The 22,297-nt window shown below is 48.5% G+C and overlaps 1 protein-coding gene across 4 annotated transcripts in view; it reads left to right on the forward strand.

Annotated features, from left to right (window-relative positions):
* The window catches only part of KIF26B (kinesin family member 26B), a 517,449-nt gene that overhangs the window by 324,836 nt on the left and 170,316 nt on the right, over positions 1–22,297 (forward strand). Inside the window, exon 1 of one of the 4 annotated variants that reach the window (XM_008268164.4) lies at positions 16,537–16,960. The exons of the other annotated variants lie outside the window; for them this stretch is intronic. Within the exon in view, the coding sequence (XP_008266386.3) occupies positions 16,938–16,960 (23 nt within the window). The 5' untranslated portion in view covers positions 16,537–16,937. Of the gene's footprint in view, positions 1–16,536; positions 16,961–22,297 lie in introns of those variants that run through there. 4 annotated transcript variants of the gene reach the window in all.

Below are 22,297 nucleotides of genomic sequence, written 5' to 3' on the forward strand. Positions count from 1 at the left end.
CAAAGGTAGGCAAGGGATAAATGGGAGTTAAAGAATCATAGAGTCATGCCAACATCTGGAAGTTTAAAAGGTACAATTTTACTAGACTATAAGAAGTCACAGACATATAAACTCTAGAGGAACTAGTAAAATAAGTGAAAAGGGAAATGGAATAAAAAATACTTGACTTAAAGACCACAAGAAAGAAGAGAAAGGGGAACATAAAATGGGGCCAGTGGAAGACAATTCCAAGGTGGCGGCTATAAACCCAGACATAGCAGTAATGGAATAAATGGAGACCAACAGAATACTTTATTAAAACTTAGTGATAGGCCGGCGCCGCAGCTCAATAGGCTAATCCTCCACCTAGTGGTGCCGGCACACCAGGTTCTAGTCCCGGTCAGGGCGCCAGATTCTGTCCCGGTTGCCCCTCTTCCAGGCCAGCTCTCTGCTGTGGCCAGGGAGTGCAGTGGAGGATGGCCCAAGTGCTTGGGCCCTGCACCCCATGGGAGACCAGGAGAAGTACCTGGCTCCTGCCTTCGGATCATCGCTGTGCGCCCGCCGCAGCGCGCCAGCCTTGGCGGCCATTGGAGGGTGAACCAACAGCAAAAGGAAGACCTTTCTCTCTCTCTCTCTCTTACTATTCACTCTGCCTGTCAAAAAAAAAAAACAAAAAAAAAAACAAAAAAAAAAAACTTAGTGATGGTTAGACTTATTAAAATCTAATTATAGACTGCTTCTAAGTGACACTCCTCAAATTTAAGGACACAGGGTAGTTGCAAATAAATGATGGAAAAAGATGTGCCTCTTAAATAGCAGCTCAAAAAAGCTGCTGTTGGTCTAATGTTACAGAAAGAAAACTTTAAGACGTGGCAAGAGTCGTCGCTGAAGATAGACATTTTATAATCATAAAGAATTAGTCTACAAGGAACACATAACGATTCCAGACTTGTGTACAACTGGTCATGTAGCTCCAACTACAGAAAGCAAAAATTGACAGAAATAAAAAGGTAAATCCGACTATAATCGTGGAGATAACATGCCTCCTTCAAGCACTGATAGAACAGGCAGGAAAAAAAGTGAGAATCCTGCAGAAGTTCTGAGCAGCACTGTCCTAATTTGTTCTGTGCTGCTGTGACACAACTCCTGAGATTGGGTAGTTGATAAGGAACACAGGTGTGTTTCTTCTGGTGTCAGAGCTGGGAGTACAGGTTGACAGACGTGCATCTGGTGAGGGCCTCCGAGGTGACCCACGGCAAAAGACAAAAGGACGAGAGGGCATGCTAGCAGAGACCAGACCCCTCCCTTGTAAGGCGGAGCCCTTGTGACCTCAGCACTCCTAAAGACCCCTCCCCCTAACACTAGTTTTGGGGTAAAGTTTCCAACACATGAACTTTGGGGGCTATGTTGAAAGCATCACCAGCACTGTTAATTCATCTTACCTGGTTGGTGCGTGCTTGACCTGGCTGATACATACCCAACGATGACATAGTCTAATATCGTTCTTTTCCAAGAACAGAATTGCCTGGAACATTTACCACAGCTGATTACACATTGGCTCATAAAGCAAGCCTCGATAAATTCCAAAGCATTAAATTAATTTAGAATATATTTTTGATCAGTGCACCGCACTGATTTGATGGCAGGAGCCAGGTACTTATCCTGGTCTCCCATGGGGTGCAGGGCCAAGCACTTGGGCCATCCTCCACTGCACTCCCTGGCCACAGCAGAGAGCTGGCCTGGAAGGGGGGCAACCGAGACAGAATCCGACGCCCCAACCGGGACTAGAACCTGGTGTGCTGGTGCCGCAAGGTGGAGGATTAGCCTAGTAAGCCACGGCGCCGGCTAACCCATAGATTTTTAAAGAAATTTCAGTGGGTTTCAGATAACATTTTAAAATTAAATCATAGTGAAGATTTTCTTCTTTTCTTTTCTTTTTTTAGAGATTTATTTATTTGAAAGGTAGAGAGAGAGAGAGAGAAAGAGATCTTCCATCTGCTGGTTCACTGCCCAAATGGCTGGGCCATGCCCAGCTGGGCCATGCTGATGCTAGGAGCCAGGAGCTTCTTCCTGGTCTCCTATGTTGGTGCAGGGACCCAAGCATTTGGACCATCTTCTGCTGTGTTTCCCAGGCATGTTAACAGGGAGCTGGATTAGAAGTGGAGCAGCCAGGAGTTGAAGAGGAGCCCATATGGGATGCTGGCACTGCATCCGTGGCTTAACCCACTATGCCACAACGCCAACCCCAGATTTTCTTTGTTAAAGGTTCATTTATTTATTCAAAAGGCAGAGTTACTGGGAGAGAGGGAGAGATCTTCCCTCCACTGGTTTAGGTGCAGGGGCCCAAGGGCTTGAGTCATCCTCCACTGCTTTCCCGGGCATGTTAGAAGGGAGCTGGATGGGAAGTGGAGCAGCTGGGATGAGAACCAGCACCCATATGGGATGCCAGCATTACAGGCAGTGGCTTACCCTGTTGCATCACAACACTGGCCCCATAATGAAGATCTTTATGTATCAGGTGCTAACTGTTCACCTTGAAGTGTGTATTCCTGATTAAAGCATGTCAGGTGTTAACTAGCTCCCCCTGTAGGGTAAATTAATAACACACCCAAGCATCTATTACACTATATACACAAAAGGACTGTGTGTGTGTGTTTTTTTTTTTTAATATTTGAACTTTTATTTAATGAATATAAATTTCCAAAGTACAGCTTATGGATTACAATGGCTTCCCCCCCATAACGTCCCTCCCACCCGCAACCCTCGCCTTTCCCACTCCCTCTCCCCTTCCGTTCACATCAAGATTCATTTTCGTTTCTCTTTATATACAGAAGATCAGTTTAGCATACATTAAGTAAATATTTCAACAGTTTGCTCCCACACAGAAACATAAAGTGAAAAATACTGTTTGAGTACTAGTTATAGCATTAAATCTCAATGTACAGCACACTAAGGATAAAGATCCTACATGAGGAGTAAGTGCACAGTGACTCCTGTTGTTGACTTAACAAATTGACACTCTTGTTTATGGCATCAGTAATCACTCTAGGCTCTTGTCTTGAGCTGCCAAGGCTATGGAAGCCCCCTGAGTTCACTGACTCTGATAATTTTTAGACAAGGCCATGGTCAAAGTGGAAGTTCTCTCCTCCCTTCAGAGAAAGGTACCTCCTTCTTTGATGACCCGAAAAGGACAGTGTTTTAAAGTAAATTGCCAACAGTCTAACAAGAATGGAGATAATTATAGTAATGCCAGTGCTTTGGGTGAGATTTCCAATTGTTAAATAAAAAGCAACACTTAGGTGAAGCTGTTTGGAAAACATCCATATCCCATCGTATTATCTATCTCAAAAAAATGCAACAGCCTATATAATTTACAGGTGGTTTTTCAACATTCGAACATCATTTATTATTTGCCTAATTGCCATCTTCTTCCGTTTCCCTGTGCATCTGTGTCCTGTGTGGAAGTCTTTGGGAGCAGAGGCTGGCTGGCCACACTTTGCAGGCTAATATTTTCCACCCAGTTTGCTTTAGCGTGATGAAAGGAGCTGGAAATTGAATCTGAGCCCTCGAGGGCACCACATGATGAGTCAGCCGTGAGTGCAGGTTGCCACTCTTAGCTCCACGCGCTTAATTAGAAGCTAGTGGAATCTTATCACTTGCCCGCAAAAATCTCTTGAGAGGCAACAGGGTTAAAGGAAGAACATATTGAAGATAGTTTGTGCATCACAACTGAAATCTACATGGCCCCTGCAACCCCCAGCAAAAGTGAGGCTTGGCGGAAGGCTTGCCGGTGACAGTCTTGCCACAGAGCGTGCGCTTGGGCCAGGGGCTAATTTCTTGAAAGCTGCATCTATGGGATGGCACTCAGTCTTGTGTACTGAGCTTTCTTCCTGAAAAGGTGGCTTGAGTGTGTGTGGATTCTCAAGTTTTCTTCCTCTCAATAATATGGCCATTAATATTTCACTTTCTTTTAGTCTGGGACTTTGAATAATTGAAGAGCTGCCCTTAGAAGCTGTGTGTGAGAAAGGTCGGTTTTGACTCACACTGCCTCCTGCTCTGTCCTTGCGTGGGCAGAATCTGGGGCCCTGGGGAGCAGAGGAGGGAGCGAGGTGGGGCCCCGCTCTGTCCTCTCTCTCTTGCCTCCCTCTGCATTCACAATGTGCTTGGAGAACTGGGGATGAAAATGCAAAGTTTTGATGTGTTATGTTACAAGGGAACAGGAAAAATGAACAGATGTTCTTTAATGATTATTCATTGCTACTAGCCAACTAGCATGATAAATTACATACTGGCCAAACTAGCATTACTACTGAAAGAACCACTTGGATTGTATTCTTGTACCCATTTTTGTCTACAGCAAATCTCTTCTGTGTCAGTGCTAGCAAGCAACTCCCGTCACCTCTGCTCAAAGAGAGAGGCATGTGGAAGTTCCAAGCATGGGACAGTTCATGTCCTGGACGGTGACCCATATTAAAAATGTAAGAGAGGGGCTGGCACTGTGGTGCAGCAGGTTAATGCCCTGGCCTGGGGTGCTGGCATCCCATATGGGCGCCAGTTTGAGACCCGGCTGCTCCACTTCCGATCCAGCTCTCTGCTATGGCCTGGGAAAGCAGTGGAGGATGGCCCAGGTCCTTGGGCCCCTGCACCTGTGTGGGAGACCCGAAGGAAGCTCCTGGCTCCTGGCTTTGGATTAGCGCAGTTCCGGCCATTGTGGCCAACTGGGGAGTGGACCATTGGATGGAAGACCTCTCTCTCTGCCTCTCCTCTCTCTGTGTAACTCTGACTTTCAAATAAATAGATAAAGCTTTTTTAAAAAAATGTAAGAGGGCCTTAGGTTAGTAACCATGTGTGTGAACATGTGTGTGTCTTCGTGTAGTGTTCCCTTCCTGAAGAGGGTCACACTTCAGATCTGCAACCTAGGTGAATGCCACGTCATCAGAGAAGGAAGACATTAAATGAATTAGCCCAGATACTCTAAGTGATTCAGCCAAGAACTGGAAGGTGAGTCTAGGAGTAAGGCCAGTTAGAGATAGGAGTCCCTGCCCCGTATCCAATTTGTACTGCTATAGTCCACAGGAAGGTAGAAATAATGATCTGATTTTGTTTCCCCAGGTCAGCTACACTTGCCAAAACTGTTGGGGGCACACAGTGTGGAACCCTAACACATAGATAAATGGGCAGTTGTTTATGTGATATGATTTGAGTGAGCTGAGGTGTTGTCATTTACAGAACTCCTGTACCTCCACATAAGAGTCATTCAAGGGGCCAGGGAGGCCAAGACAGCAGCATTCATTCAGAAGTCACTTGTTTCTTGGAAAGGGATTAGGAGCACATGTGGCTTTCAGATCAGCCAGTTGATATTGTGGGCCTGAAGACATGTCAGACTGGACAGAGGCTGTGTTTTGCTTGGTTGGGTTTTTGCTTAAGGTCTTCAGGCTGGGAAAGTGCTAGAACAGTAATGGATGCAAGGTCCATGGTGTGAGATGTATAATGGGGTCATTTTCCTCCGGAAGAAATTCTTCGCCTTTCAGGATTTTGCTGGGGCTTGACTTGTGGGAGAACATCTTTCCTGCCTCTTCCGACTTTGCAGGACGGGGCTGGGCGGCTCCACATCATCAGAATGTAGACAGCCTCAACCCTTGCTAAGAACATCGGGAGCTTTGGGGACTGCTGTGTCATAGACACCTGTTGTTTTAAGCACCAAACTATGAGCATTCAAAGGTTTTCCTTCCAATTCTGAAAGTGCTTTGGATGGAGTTGCCGACTTACTTTGGAGAATGGCCACTGACGTCATTCCTATGAGCTCAGCCCTAGGAGTGACACCTGTCCCACTCTTCAGCTTCAGAAAGTGATTATTTGATTGGAAGAAATACTATTGGTTACTTAGTCCACATCCTGATTCCTGAATAAGACCCATTTGCAATAGACACATCTAGCTGAGAATTCTTCAACACACGCTCTAAATTTTCCCAGTAGAAAAAATACAGCGCTTTGTAAAGTTCAAAACCCACAATACTTTGTAACCCAAACAATGGTTGGAAACTGGGTTTGTTGTAAGTAACATTTTCATAACACCTGGTGTAATACCTGTTAACACACTCAGCCCTAAAGCAAATTGGCACGAGCTGCTTCTGCCTTTGCCAATAACTTGTCAAAAGCTGACTTCGAGTTCCTTCCAGACTCTCAGGAAGAACACGCAAGGCGAGGCAGCTTGTGTGGCCCTTGAACTTCATCAGGGTGAGAGCTGGCTCCTGGCCAATTTGAGGTCACCGCTGAATTAGAGGGGGGATTCTGAAGAGTTGGGAAGGGGCCCGTGATGGCAGGATACCAAGTAAGAATGCGATGTATTAATTGATGAGGAGCTTATACAAGAGTAAGAGTGAGGACAAAGGTGAAATTCATTTCCTTCAGCAAGTCCTGCTCTTTTCTCAGTGAGTGGTGTTGACAGAGCTGTTTAAGATGCTGGCTCCATCCCATAACGACCAAAGACGGATCTCTGTGGCAGCCTGGGACTCAGTGATTTCCCATCCCCAGGGACCCCAGGCAGGCAGGCAGGCAGGCAGGCAATGCCAAGTAACGTAGAGCTGTTCCCAGAGGAAGCACAGAGCACTTCACCTTGAGGGAACAGAGTATTAGGGATGAATTGGGCACTGACTCACCATTAAAACTGAGACCAGGGGTTGGTGTTGTGTCACAGCATGTTAGGCCACCGTTTGTGACATTGACATTCTGCATCGGTGAACCCATTCAGTCCCAGCTGCTCTGCTTCTGGTCCAGCTGCCTGCTAATGGCCTGGGAAAGCAATGGAAGATGACCCAAGAACTTGGGCCCCTGTCACCCACATAGGAGACCCAGATGGAGTTTCCTGACTCTTAGCTTTGGCCTGGCCCCCGTCCCAGCCATTGCAGCCATCTGGGAGTGAACCTGCAGATGGAAGATCTTTCTGTCTGTCTCTGCCTCTCTCTGTAACTCTGCCTTTCAGATAAATAAATGGTAAAACAAAACAGACTGAGATCATCTACAGAGTGTTTGTGACAGGCCCCGCACTCTCAGATGCCTCATTTTGGACCTGTGGCAATCCTATGAGGTCAGTCCCGTTATCCGCCCTGTTCCGCAGAGAGCTTCAGTTGGTGTGAGGCAGTCTGGGGTCCTGTTTGAGAGAGGGGACTCCTGAATCAACCCTTGGCTTTGCCACTTCCTATCTGTGTGACCTTGAGAGCAGCTCCTGACACCTTTGCGTTTCAGGGTCCCTTCTCTGGAGGCCAAGGACAATAACATTAAGCACATGTCAGGTGTAGTGGGGATTAGTGGATGTGTTGATAGAGAGCCCCGAGGATGGGCGAGCTCTGCCGTGGTCAGTGCCATTGACTTGTTTGCTGTTGTGATCAGCTGTTTTGAGTTCCATGAGAGATCTGCATCCAGTTTTGTTGGAGCCTGAGGTCAGAGTTCTTGGGCATCTGTTGTCCTATGGCTATAAAAACACAAGTGGAATAAATTTCTTCTTTCTCTTACTTCTAAAAAGAGATGCAGAGAGGTAGCATGGAGATTGGATTTTATCCACAGAGCCCTATGTATACGGAGGATAATTGGTATACCGGGCTAGTTGTAAGAATTCACATTGAAATCAGCCTTTGTGACCTGAAGTATAAATAATTGAAGTTTTGCTGAGACTAGCCACATATGTAAAGGCATATAGCAGTCTGGAATAACTCTATTCCTTTATCAACACGCAGATGGAGGATTGTTGAGCCTTTGCTAAATTTGGCTCCTCTACACTCTGTCTTTAGAACCAGGCAAGGGTCTCATCTTGCACACATTTCTTGCCCTGTTATTTTGGTAACTACGGCACTGCTGCACGTTCCTAGGATGCCAGCTGTTGATTCGTGTAATTCTCTGGAAACTCAGCCATTGACTATCCAAGTTGTGTGTTCTTCAGAGGCAACAAATACCAAACCCCCAGGGAAAGGTGGAAAGATAACCAGGTCCTGCTTTTCTGATAGGAAAGGAATTTTTTCTATTGTTTTAGAACTGCTGGTATAAAAAGCCGACAGGTCAGGAGTCCTTCCAATTAGAGATTTTTACTTTAACAAAGAAATAGGTGAAACATATGTTCTAACATACATTCTTTCTTCTATCTTTTCAAGAAGCAGTTGGAGTGAAGGGAAGTATTGTTTAAAAAGAACCCTCAACATGGGATGGGTGTTTGGCGCACAGTTGGAATGCTTACAACTCACATCAGCGGGCCTGGTTTGACTCCTGGCTCCTCTGCTCTTGATACAGCTCCCTGCCAGTGTTCACCCTGGTAGGTAGCAGGTGATGGTACAAGTACCTGGGTCCCAGCTGTCCACGTGGGAGACCTAGAGTGAGTTCCAGGCTGCTGACTTCAGCCTGGCCCAGACCTGGCTGTTGTGGACTGAGGAGTGAGCAGTGTAAGGAAGATCTCTCTCTCTCTCTCTCTCTCTCTCTCTCTCTCTCCCTCCTTCCCTCCCTCTGTATGTGTGTGTGTGTGTCCTTCTGCTTGTTAAATAAAATGCGAAAAAAATGAAAATTGAAAAGAAGTCACAACAAGAATCCTGGAAAACTGTGACTAGTCTAGATTAGACTGCAAACTCAACAAAGATCAAAGATAGGCTGGTCTAGTTCCAGGCACTCTCTATAAATCTGTTGAATGAATGAGTGAAAATAATAGGATATTATCTGAGTAGGAAGAAAATGCCTCTGGATAAGGAGCAAGCCATAAAATGGCTGGAGGATTAGAGGCTATCAGTGGGGACCAACTTGGTCTCTGTCATGAGAGGGAGTTCCCTGAAAAATTCCTTATGGTGAATTCTTAAATGACGCATACACTGTCCTAATTTGTCTTTTAAAAATTGCAGCTAGATTTTCATGTATCCTCTTTCCTCATGAGACTTCCTAATATCACACATCTTGGCTCTCTATCATGAGAACTAAACTTCTGCTGTTTCTTAAAGCATCCAGGTTTCCAAGTTCCCCCGGGTAGTGACCACCACCCTCTCCATACCTCATACTGAGGGCGCTCTGTCGACATTGTCACCTCCCAAATTCTGCATTTGCATTCTTGAAAGCACTTCCCTTTTTCCCATACAGATCTAACTAAATATTAGAGGTATTTGACCTTTTATTTTTTAAAAAAGTGTTTGATGTTCTGACTATTTTCAACAAAAAGAGCTCTGTTCTCAAATGCAGTGTAGAGAGAGAATTCTTCCGTTCTTTTGAGAAGGATCAAAACCCTCTCTTAAGTCTGCCAGACTGAAGATCAAGGGCGCGCCAACACCATGTTTCTAAAGCACGATCATTGTCCATAAAGGAAAGCTGGATGGTCACGGGTCTGTTTCAAACACCGGCTGGACCAATGGATCCAGAGCTAGAACTTGGGAGTTTTACTCTTGGCTTTGCTGCAGGGTAGCTGACTGGCCTTGGGAAGGTTTGCATCTCAGGCTCTTTTCCTGTTCCTGTTTGGTTGCTTTTCCAAGGCCAACGCAGCTATGCTGATGTCAGGTGACTCCAGCTATCCCTGTCTCCCCAGCTACCTCGAGCATTTGCTGCAGGCATTACCCAAAGGCTGCCCTGCCCAGTGGCCAGATGTAGCCCAGCGAGGCTTCCTAAGAAAGGAAACTGGGCTTGCCTTGGTCAGTTTCCTGTACCTCTAGGGGCTACTCAATAAATAGCAATCCCTAGCTGTCAGGGCTGTCCTGTCTTCTGTACAAACTGTTGGGGGCAGGGACCGGAAGTCAGTTTTGCAGCCAGGGGAAAAGGGAAGGCCCTGGACTGTGTGTCGCCTGGTGGCTTTGCACCCGCCCATTGCTCGCTCCCCTTCCCTGCTAGGACTTCTTCCCCAACCCTTCCAGCCTTCCTCCCCTAGTACTTCTCTCTCTCTCTCTCTCTCTCTCTCTCTCTGCCTCATCCCTCCTCCTTCTCTCTGTTACAAGTGTAGCTGTGCGGTCAGGGCTAGCCACAGCTCAGAATGAGGCTTACAGAATGGAAGCACCAAGACTATGGATGATAGGCTACACAAGAAGTGGTAAAACGTACACACTCTAAGCGTGCGAACCTGTAATGTCCTACTGAACGAGAGACCACATGATGATTTAAGCTTGGGAAAAATAAGCAATGAAACACAACTGCGGGGGCCGGCACCGTGGCTCACTTGGTTAATCTTCCGCCTGCGGCACCGGCATTCCATGTGGGCAACGGGTTCTAGTCCCGGTTGCTCCTCTTCCAGTCCTGCTCTCTGCTGTGGCCCAGGAGGGCAGTGGAGGATGGCCCAAGTGCTTGGGCCCTGCACCCGCATGGGAGACCAGGAGGAAGCACCTGGCTCCTGGCTTCGGATCGGCGCAGCGCCAGCCTTGGTGGCCTTTTGGGGGGTGAACCTCTCTCTGTCTCTCTCTCTCTCTCACTGTCTAATTCTATCTGTCAAAAAACAAACAAACAAAACAAAAACAAAAACAAAAACCACAACCGTGAAAAACAAGAGGAAATGTCTGTACTAGGTTTCCACCATGATTGCTCCAAATAGTGACAGGGATGCAATTTTTGTTTTTGTTGTTCTGGTTAGCAGACTTGGAATCCAGCTGAGTTTTGATTTACAGAATTATACGAAGGCATTGTATACAACTGTCATTACACTCACAACCTTCTCTCAAACCTCCTCTTCTAACGCGGATTGAAGAAATAATCACCAAATATAAACACTAACAAAATGTGCACACGCAGTAGCACAGCACATCAAGGAACACAAATTTCTTTTTAATCAGAATACGCATGATTCATTTTAATCCTAGATGCCTTTAAATGAGTAAGGTCTTTTATATTTTTGGCATTTCCCATAGGGAAATTCTACAGATATTTCAGGTATGATTCTTTTGGAGTTTTTTCATTATTTATGATTATTTGGCAACCATTAAACCTTCCTCCTAGCATATGAACACTTTCTGTTTTTTACGTAAAATGTGTCACTTGAGCTTTAGCTGCTTGTATTTTTTCTTTTTAGCCATTACTTGGGGTAGTATTTTCCTATAAGGGGAAATCCTCAAGAAACTACTCTTCTCTCTTGGGAGATTATCAGACTCTTGGGACCTAGCTTCTTCCATCTCCCAAGCTGGCCTCCGTCCCTCACCCAAGCCCTACTGTGTTTGGGGGCCAGGAGGGAGGGGACAGACAAATGCACAGCCAAGGAATTTAGTTCATTTAACAGGACACTCTTCTATGTTGCCCATCTTAAATCCTTCTGATGGCCCTATAAAACTAAGACATTGCCCAAACCCCTTCAGGAAACTATTCTTAATTCCATCGTCATTTATAGTTTCCTCTCTGTCCAATAAACCAGGATTTAGCCTTGAAGGCGTCTCTCTCTTAATCTATATTATGATCACATCTTTATATGTGAGTTGATTGGTTTTTCTAAATTAGTGGATGGCCTGAGGTACCACACTGCTGCTCTGTGAGTGTGTGTGTTTATGTGTGTTTGTTATGTGTGCGCTGTGGACAGCGAGAGCATCATAGAACATGCTGGATAGGAGGAGTCTGTGGGACCATCTGAACTAGTGCTTTTCAGAGGCACCTTCTTGATTGCAAAGCCCCCATTTCAAGTGAGCTCCTACAGGCTCCTCAACAGAGGGAACAGAACAGCAGAGGTGCTCGGGTTGAGGCAGGGGGAGTGGCTCTGGCTTCACACCTCTGTGATTGCCTTTGGAGGAGAGAACTGAGACCTCAGGAGTTGAAATCAGTTGCCCAGCATTCAGTGAGGCAGGAAGAACCAGTTTTTGGTGCCTTGACATCACCACCAGTACGTGTGTGTGGATGCCGCTGGTATGAAGCCAAACAGAGCAGAAGGACTCTGCTGGTTCACTCCCGGGGCTTGCAGGCTGGGTTCTTGGGGTGCCAACACTCAGAGTCATCTATGCAGGATGAACAGCTGTTGAAATGAGGAGGAGGCAGCACTGCACAGAGCAATCCTCTCGAGTGCCCAACAGACCTACAGAACCCCAGCTGACCCCTCTGCAAAGCCCTGCAGCATAGGTGGCCCATCATAGGCCCTCCACTGGGCCTGCTACACTCACCATCATCAGAGACTGGTATGGGCCATCCTGGGAAGGCCACGCTCTCCTCCTTCTGCAGCTGTCTGGGACTTTCTTCCACTGAAAGAGCTGACAGCAGGAGCTAGAAGCCACAGCTCCATGGCCACCGCACGTGGCCCCGGGGAATTGTGGTGGGGAGGAGAGTGATGGTGGCAGCCTTCTCAGCCCACCAGCACTGAGTATGACGCTTGCACATGAATGACAAGTAGCTTAATCCGTAAGGTGGCTTCTCTTCTGTGCTCCATTGTGGAATCCTGCTGCTTTCTTTCATTTCCATTTCATAGGTTGGGGGTTACTGTGGTGCAGTGGAACATGCAGCCAATTGTGCACGGAGGATTGGGTTCCAGATCTCACTCAGGAAGTCATTTGCCGTGTGACTGAAAGACAGTCACTGAGTTAGATTCTGAGCCATGAGTTCTCCGTTGTACATGGGGAGCTCAATACCAAATGAAGCACTGTAAAAACTGTGAAAGAGTATTGAAAATGCCCCTTAAGTGATATTCCCCGGGCTTTCTGCCTTTACCATGCATTCATTGCCTTACCGTTGATAAATTCATCCATTCAATTATTAGTGCGATTCCTACCCTGCAATGTGTAATTCCTCCAACCTTCTCAAAGCAAGCAAATGGGAGGCTTTGTGTTCTGATAATGATGCTGTTGGGCCTGGCTATGCCCCCCCTTTATGTGGCCCATGTCACACCATGGATTGCAATTGTGATACCTTTCTGAACCCCAAACACATCAGATTCTCCAAAACCACCTCTGCAATACTGTATATTACATTAATTAATTAATTTATTTTTTAAAGATTTAGTTATTTTATTTGAAAGTCAGAGTTACACAGAGAGAGGCGAGGAGAGGGAGGGAATGAGAGAGAGAGAGAGAGAGGTCTTTCATCTACTGGCTCACTCCCCAGTTGGCTGCAATGGCCAGAATGGTGCCGATCTGAAGCCAGGAGCCAGGAGATTCTTCCAGGTCTTCCATGTGGGTGCAGGGGCCCAAGGACTTGGACCATCTTGTACTGCTTTCCCAGGCCATAGCAGAAAGCTGGGTCTGAGGTGGAGCAGCTGGGACTTGAACCAGATCCCATATGGGATGCTGGCACTGGAGGTGGCAGCTTTACCTGCTATGCCACAGTGCCGGCCCCATTTTATTTTTTAAAGACTTGTTTATTTTATTTGAAATTCATAGTTATAGAGAGAGACAGAAAGTGAAAGAAAGAGATCTTCCATAGAGATCTTCCATCTGCTGGTTCATCTCTAGATGGCTACAATGGCCAGGGCTGCACCAGGCCAAAGCAAGATCTTCACTTAGATCTCTCATGAGGGTGCAGGGGCTCAAACACTTTGGCCATCTTGCACTGCTTTTTCCAGGCCATTAGCAGGGATCTGAACCAGAAGTGGATCAGCTGGGACACAAACCAACGCCAGTCTGGGATGCCGGCGTCTCAGGCTGGCGCTTAGCGACCACACACAATGCTGGCACCACAATACTGCACATTCCACTGAGTTCACCTCACTTTGGTACTTTCTTTGCTTTTCATTTTGTTGCCCTCCTTTTTATATTAGCTCGTTTTAGTTTTTCTCTTCATTCTCTACTGTCATAACTCTCTAGAGCGAATCTCAGATATTATGAGTACCTTTAAATGTTTCTTTATTGTGAAGTGTAGCATGCATGCAAAATGACATAGGAAATGTTAAATAGATGTTCATTTTAAAGACCAACAGTAGAGCAAACATCTGTGTACTAACCAGCTAGGTTAATAATTTCTCCTATGCTATATGAGGGGTCTGCTAAAAGTTCATGGAAAATGGATATTATGAAAAACTGTGCATGGGTCTCAAAATTTTTTGCACCACAATGAACATTTTTTTTTTAATTTGAAAGGCAAAGTTAGAGAGAGAGGGAGAGACAGAGAGAGATCTTCTATATGATGGGTCTCTCCCCAAATGGCCCCAACAGCCAGGGTTGGCAAGTCCAAAGCCGGAAGCCTGGAACTCCTTCTGGGTTTCCCAGTGGGGTGGACTTGGGCCATCCTCCACTGTTTCCCAGGTGCATTAGCAGGGAGCTGAATTGGAAGTGGAGTAGCAGGGACTTGAACTGCTGCTCAGATAGGATGCCAGCATCGCAGGTGGCAGCCTAACCAGCTATGCCACAATGCCAGCTCCCAATCAGTTTACTTTTAAATTCCATTTTCCACGAACTTTCCAAAATCCCCTTGTATTTAGTCATTTACTGAGTACGCATGGGGTGCCTACTTGTGTCTGGGACATGTAAGGGTGATTGAGAAGTCATCTGGCCTATGGAAAACAGCTCATCATTGCAGATGGGGAAGAGAGACTGAATGACAACTCATTGCCATGTGTGAAAGGACTTGCCACAAGACATGCAAACACCATGTGATTGGAACTGTTACTGTGCCTGGGAGAATCAGAAAGACTTCCGAGGGAGTATGACTTGAACTGGGTTTCAGGGAGGGGCCTGCCATTCCCAGCAAAGGGAGCGGCACGTGTGGCCTTTGGAAGGCAGCAAAGTCGTCCTGACATCACTCCTGCTTTGCTCCCGGGCTGCCTGTCTCTCCTGGCTCCTCTGGCGCCCTGACTATCCCTGCTTACGTCTGTTTTGTTCTTTCACCCTCTGTAAATGCTGGTGTGGCCATGGGTGTGCCTTTAGGATCTCTTCATAGTCATGCATTCAACATTGAAGAAGAGTTGAGCCTTCTGGGATGCTAAGCTGCAGAAAAATCATCCCTGGAGCTTGTTAAATGCAGAGTGGGGTGGGGGGATTGGCTTTTGGCCTAACAGTGTATCTATAGGTTGGGACACCCACATCCCATGTCGGAGTTCCTAGGTTCAAGTCCCAGCTCCATTCCTGATTGCAGCTTCCTGTGCTCTGGAAGGCAGCAAGCGATGGCTCGAGCACTTGGGTCCCTGCTCTCTGTTTGGGAGACCTGGATTGGATTCCTGGGTCCTGGCTTTGGCCTGGCCCAGCCTTGGCCTTTGCAGGCTTTGAGGGGAATGAATCAACTGATGACAGCTCGCTCACTCTCTCTCTCTCTCTCAATATCTACTTCTCTCTCTGCCTTTCAAATCAGGAATAATTTTAAAAAATGTTTTGTAAAAAAAATGTAAATTACAGCTCTTCTCAGCTTAATCAGAATCTTTGGTATAGGATCCAAGGAATTTTTTTTTGAAGTTTAAAAATTTATTGAAAGGCAGTGAGACAGAGGAATACAGGTAGAGGGAGATTGCCCATCCACTGGTTCATTCCCCAAATGGCTACAGGGATGGCCAGGCTGAAGCCAGGAGCCGGGAACTCAGTCTGGGCCTCCCACGTGACTGGCAGGGACGTGTGTACTTGAGCCAGCTCCAGCTGCCTCCCGGGGTGCGTGCTAGCAGGAAGCTGGGGTGGAGAGCAGAGCAAGGACTTGAACCAAGCACTCCAACATAGGATGCAAGTACCGCAAGCAGCAGTCACCCATACCAGATGTGGAGTTTTAACATGCTGCCACCAGGTATTCCTAACGCAGGTGACTGAGGCCACACGTGGGGAAACATGGTGAGGGTAGGAAGGTTGTAGAGACCTCTCAGGAATCCATCAAAAGGACTTTGTGCTGTCCTGCCACGCTGCCCTTCCCATGTGTGCCTTGCTAATGTCGCAGCACGCACCAGGGGCTCCCCCGCACCTCCCTGCCTCCAGCTCCTCTTTGCTGTCCCTTCTTGCTTACTTCTCCCCTGTCCCTGCGCTACAGTGGAGCTGCACTCACGTGGCTCATGTCCCTGTTTCGTGCCAGTGCTTCCCTTGGCACACCCAGCCTTGACGAGGTCCAGCGAGTGGCCGGGGCAGGCAGACTCGAAGCTGAGAGTCGGGCTGCCAGCCCCTGCCTCGCCGCTGTCCCCCGGTCCTCTGGGGGCTGCTTTCCTGAGGCAGGGAAAAAAAGGCACAGGAACCCAGATGAGCCTGGGGAAGGCGCGATCCGAGATAGCACCAGAGCCCAGAGGGCTGTTTGTCTGATTTTCACTGCCGAGACCGAGCGCGCTGCAGTAGTTTTGAGACACACCAACTGGGAGACTAGACATTTGCACTGGGGAGGTGAAATATGTGCCTGCAGACGTCATTCTCACGGGAACGGATACCTGCCTGCATCTACAAGTGTGCACTTGCACAGTCACACACCCCCGGCTCCTTGGATTTGTCGGCTTTGTCCACACACACCGTGTGTGTATGGATGGAGAAGGAAGGATTTTTAAGCCCTTGATTTTGACAGTCTGGTTTGCAGTTGCTGGGTTCAGAGAATTCCTGAGCTACTGCGGGCTAATGGGAGTTGTGCTAAGTATTTCTGCTGGTCTCTTTCAGTACGGCTTCCCCTTCCTCACTCCCTCTTCTCGCTGCCTCCCTTGTCTCCCCCCCTCCCTGCCTGCCTGCCTCTGCCCCTCCCTCCCTCCCTCTCCCTCTTTCTCCCAGAGAGCAGACAGAGAGAGAAACTGGTGCAGCTTCCTCTGAGAAGCAAGCTCGCGCGTGCGGATTGGCAGGATCCCGCAGGCTCCTCTCCCGTCCATGCGGTGTTCTTGGAGGGAAATGCGATGTTGGAGCAGGGGCTGCGCCGCGGTGGGGAGGTGAAGCCAGGGTCCTGGCTTAGCCCGAGGCTGGAATCACAAGAATGCTTCGCCCGGGTCTCCTCTGAGAGCTCTCGGACCCTCATGGATTTTAGAACCTTCCAGCCCTTTCTCCTTCACCTTTGCACTGTCCTGCTTCCTCCTGAGATGGCCCCAGACCTGCAAGAGACGTGCTGGAGGAGCTATCTATTAGCAGACGTGAAGAAATGGATCCTGCACTTGATTCTGTAGCCATGATTTATCAATGATGATGGATTGGAAGGCAGTGTAAGTAACAGTTCTCTACGTGTCTGCAGTTAGCTGGTCTGTCTTACTTGCTTTGCTTTTACTTTAACTTTCTTTCAATGAATTTCCTTTGGAGAAAAGTAAAAATAAAATGTGTAAAGTATTCCAAAGAAGTTAGGCGGCTGCGGGTTAGCTGAGCGGTCCTCTGGTTTGGCTGACCTGCAGAACGCGTCCAGCTGGATTCAGAGGTGTACAAACTACGGACCGAGTCTGCACACGTCCCCCGAGGATGAGACTAAAACGGGAAATAAGCGAGGCAGGCTTTCGAGCTGACAGTCATGGCCGTAATCAGGCTCACTCAGAGTTGCTAAAATATTTGACACTGGCTCATTTTAGAATCAGAGACGGAATTGAAGTGTGTTCTCGTCACAGAATCATAAAAATGAAGTTAGCCGCTGGCTCTCAGAACAGGTTCTTTCTGCCCCTCCCCGCAATGTGAGGGTCTGTTTTTTTAAGCTACTGTTGGGTTTTCCACCATCTGATCTTTTCGTGAGACAGCTCGCCTCCCCGTTCCGGAGCGCAGCGTCCAGTCTGTTTGGGGCTGCAGGTGCCTCTGCTCTGACCCCTGCGGCCTGACCAATGTGTGCCGCTGGTGGGGTTCTGCATCTTTTCTGTGCCAGGGCTTGAAGCACGCATTTCAGTCCCCCAGGGCAGGGTGGAGGGGTGGCAATTTTGGTGAAGATCAAAATCAGTTCATTTCACAGGAGAGAAGACACCGCTATCGAAAAGCTTGGAAATTAAAATGAAAGAATATGATTTGCCTTTTCTAGGAAATTTGCGTTGTGGCTAATTTTGTAGAGAAAGAGTAATTGAAGCTTTCTTGATTAAAACGCAGTCATTTCAAGGAGAAGGTAGGGGCATGAAACCAGATTGTTAATGTTTTTATGGCCACTTGCAACTTTTCCTCCTAGAGCCTCAACGATAGTGTTAACACGGCTATTTGTGGCTTCTTCAAACTTGCCTAGATTTTGGGAGCGAGATTCCTAATCATACACTGTCCGGAACTTGTGGGAGCTTTTCCCTGTCACTTTCACACCCCAGGGAGGACTGCCGCCCCTCCCACCTGCTCATCTCCTGCCTGTCTCCCAGCCCCCCTTCTTCCCCTCCCTGAATCTTGGAACCTCATGAAAGACCTTTCCAAAGACCCCCTTTTAACATGCCCTGCCCAGCCTCAGACAGAGGGAGCACTGTAATACAACACACAGGGCTGCCAGTTTTGGAACTGAATGAGCTCAGCTGACTCCTGACTGTTAAATCAGTTTTGAGAGCAGTCGAATGAGATCATATCTCACAGACCCGCCTGGAAGTGTTCCTAACTTTATTAATTGGCATTAGCGAGCACCTGAGGGGATCAGCCTGCAGCCAGATGAAATCTCCACACTGGCGGAGGATACCCAGGGCCACGCCTTTTAAAATATGCCCTTTGTTATCAAGGGAAATCTGAGCCAGCAAACACATGTTGGCAACATCACGTGAGCGCCATTCTGCCCACGAAGCGCTGGAGTGATGGCGGGGGGGGGGGGCGATGCCTGCGAGCCGGTGCTGTTTAGTTTAGGTTTCCTGTTTATGTGGAGCGTCTCAGACTCGCGCATCCGGAAGGCGTCTGGCGGGCAGTGCAAAACGTGCAGGGGGGAGGAAAATCGGGAAGAAACCACGGAAGTCTAGAAAAAGCATCCTTTTTCTTACCCGCGTTCCAGCTCCCAGCCCGGTCGGTCCTTGGTTTCCCATGAACGCAGGCACCAATGGGAGCCTCCCTGGGTGGAGAGGAGGTACAGATGTCTTTGTAGTGCTTTTGGATTTTGAGCAAAGATGAGACATTTCTCCCGAAATTGAAAAGGCAACAAAAAGCAATCTTCTGACTTCTGGCTTGCTTTGGCAGCACAAGCCACCCAGCCCCCTCCTGCTCCTCCACCTCGCCCGCCAGCCCGCGCCCCACTGTGCCCGTCCAGTGTCCCTGGTGAGCAGCTCCACACCCACCAGGAATTGCATGTGCGTCCTGCTAAGGGGAAAAGCTGAGCTGCCAAGGGCAGGGTTTTCGTGGAGGGGGCACTGCGTTTTGTGGCGAATAAGTGCAGGGGCCAGATCTGCTGAGAGCTGCAAAGATCTCTGAGAGCAGCTGATTGGCATTGGGAAAATTGCTGAGCAATTAAACAAACAAACAAAATACTGGCGTCCAGGGGAGAGAAAGCAGAGGCAAGCCGAGAAGGCGGTGGGTTGTCTCCGCTCAGTGGCAAGTGCAGTTTTGTTAAGCGTCCAAAAAGGTCGACACTGACGGTGCCTGATGGTTAGGATGAGTCACAGACTTGATCCATCCCTTGTAGACGGAGGAGGCTTTTGCCTTGGCCCAGTGTTCTGCTCAGCGCCTTTGCCCAGGACAAACCAAGTCCTCTCCGTTGCTCAGCAGCGCCCACTGCAGTCCTGTGCTGCCATTGCAGTCGCCTTCCCCAGTGGCTTCTCCTCTCTGAAAAGCAGGGGAAATGGCCTCGAACCAAGCCTGGCCTTCAGATCTGAAACTCTTCGGAACAGCGTTTGCCCTGAGGTCATCCTTGCCTCCTTATTAGATGAGGTGCTGGTTCTGGCTTTGGCCTTCTGTCTGAGCGATTGTCCCCAGTCTCCCTCTGCATAGGGCCTCCAGCCTGCTCTAGTTTTGTCTACACTGCAGGGAGCTCAGGTTCCTGGGGAGTGCTTCTGCAGAGCCAGGCCATGCTGTCACCATGCACCTGGCCTTGACCTCGGCTTCCCACCTGTTCCCTTGGAGAGACTGCAGGCCTTTACGACATTTGGAGAAGAAACATGATTACTCACAATGTATGACTGTAGTCCTGGAAAGTGCCAAGAGGGGAAGATTTTAAGTGTTCTTACCGTAAAAAAAAAAAGGTGTGAAATAATGCATATGTTAATGAGCTCTATTAAGTCATTTCTCAACATATCTACACTTCAAAGCATGTTGTGCGTGATAAATATATACAGCTTTTATTTGTTAATTAAAAAAATAAAATAGGAAGTCCTGCAATTAAACGTAAGAAAAACTAAATTTGGAGATGAAAGATGACCTCTGCAAAATGCCGCTCCAGGGTTTCCTGGTCAGGGGAGGGCCTTGGCTCCCCCTAGAGCCACTCTCTCCTGGGCCTGCTCCTGCTGGCTAACGTCTCGGTTCAATGCAACCAGTGCTTGCTGTATATGAGTTTCTCTACACTTCTGTTCTTGGCCTCCGCAAAATGTACGCGAGGCTCCCTGTGCGCAACACGTGAGCACGATTTGTGAGAATTCCCTGAGATAACCCAAGGTGCTTAGCTCAGTGTCTCCGTCGCGTCCTCCTGAGTGATGCCGCCCTCGTGTTCTCCTATTGGCTGGGCGCCTGCCGCAGGTCCTGAATGACAGGCTTGGCAAGACAGGGCGGTAGCATGGCGGGAGGGCTGGGCTGGGAGTCAGCCGTGGATGTTGTTAGGAATCCCTTGTACCCCTCCTCTGTGCTCCAGCCCCCGGGAACGGTTCCGTGTCCCCAGTGGGGTTCTTCCCCTGCTCTCCACGGCCCCGGCAAGGCACATTCTCCTCTTCTTGTACGGAACTGCCCCGGGTCCCCCTTGCCCAGGGAAGCCCCTTCCTCCGCAATCCTGGGGCACCTGCCTCGCTCCACCGCAGGCTTCCCCCGTGTAGACGGCATCATCAGCCCCTCTCCCTGGACCAGAGTCACTCTGCAGACGCAGTTCCACAGCTGAGGCAAGGCCAGGGCCCTGCTCACGTGGTCGTGTGTAAGAGAAGGACTGGGTAGAGAATCCGGGCTCTGCCTTGGCTGTGGGTCACGAGTGGTGGGCAAATGAAACGTGTGTGTGTGTGTGGAAGGCTTTGGTGAGGGGAGAGTGCTGCACAGTGGCCTGGTTGAGCTGTTAGTGCAAGGGGACATCGACAAGTTCATGGAAAAATAAGTTTGTTTTGGTACAGGAGATTTCTGAAATTGTGTATCTGAGCGATCTTTAAAACGTTCTCGGAGGACGTGTCTTGTGAAAATCATGCATGGATTTTGGAATCTCTTGCACCAGAATAAACCTATCCTTCAAATCCTTCAACTCCGTTTTCTGTGACCCTGTGGAAGCACCTGGCTGTGAGGACAATGCACTTTGAGTAGCAGCACTTTCAGCCGGCTTCTCAGATACTAAGGTCACACGTTGGAGTGAAACCCAGCCCTCTCTTTGGTAGTGCTTTCGCAGTGCAGGCCCGGTCTTTGTCCTGGAAGCAGGACAGGCTTTATGTGGCCAGCAGCTCTGATGTTTGCCACTCTGTGAATGCAGAACTTTTCATTGCGAAATGAGAGGTGAGACTCCAAAAGCCAGTGCCCCTGGGAGGGATCACTCGGTAACAACTTTACCCAGAGCGTCGGGGCAGTGATTTCAGATCCCAGCAGAGAGGGTGGGGAAGGGAACTATCAATGGGTTTCCAAAAATAGAGGTGGGGAGACAGAGAGAGGAGAGGGGTCCTGGGACCCAGAAAATGCACATGGCCTACTTCGTGGAGGCAGCAGGGGCCAGGAAGGAGCAAAGATGGTGAGTGTGGCTCTGGATTCCAGCCTCCCGCTCAGGGCACTGCTGCAGGCTATGAGCCCTGGCCCTGCAGGAGCGCTGTGGACTCTGTTCTGCTGCTCCCAGGGCACCATGGGACTGGCCCAGCCAGGAGAGTGTGACACTGGTTTGTTTGCCTTTTCTGAGTGCAGCCTTAGATTTTTTTTTCCCCAGCAGAATGACTTACACTTTTCCACAGTAATGCTTCAGCCCTGGTCTGTGGAGAACAAGCTCTTCCTGGGTATTAGGTCTGGGTTTTCCTGCAGAAAAAAAATAATGTTTAATAGGAGTGGTCAAGCCCAGTGGTCAGCCCTGATGCGGGGACACGAGATGGCCAGAGGATGCTCCATTGCAAGACAGCCCTGTGGGCACGGGTGCGTCTCTACGTCCGTGTGTCTGTATATGTGTTGGTATTCTGTGTGTCTGTGTGAAGTCCCACTGTGGCTGCCTTGGCCCGCAGAGCCGCTGCACCATGGGTGATTATTCACCTCTTCACGTCCGTCCAGCCCTGGAGTGTGCATAGGCTCATTTTTCACTTTCCTTTGACCCTGGATGTCTCGGCAAATGAGCACCTGCTGGGCCTCGATGTGGGGGTGGAGAAGTGGGGTGAAGTAATGAGCCTGCCAGGCCTTTCCGTGCCTATTGGCTGCTCTAAAGGGAAATTGAGGGATCCTGCAAAGCTGCAAATCTGAGATGTCAGCTCATAAATATGTAAGCTCCTTGCTTAGGTAATAAGCTCCTTGACAGCCCAAACTGTCATTTG

The sequence above is a fragment of the Oryctolagus cuniculus genome, chromosome 13, assembly GCF_964237555.1.
Source record: "Oryctolagus cuniculus chromosome 13, mOryCun1.1, whole genome shotgun sequence".
Taxonomy (NCBI): domain Eukaryota; kingdom Metazoa; phylum Chordata; class Mammalia; order Lagomorpha; family Leporidae; genus Oryctolagus; species Oryctolagus cuniculus.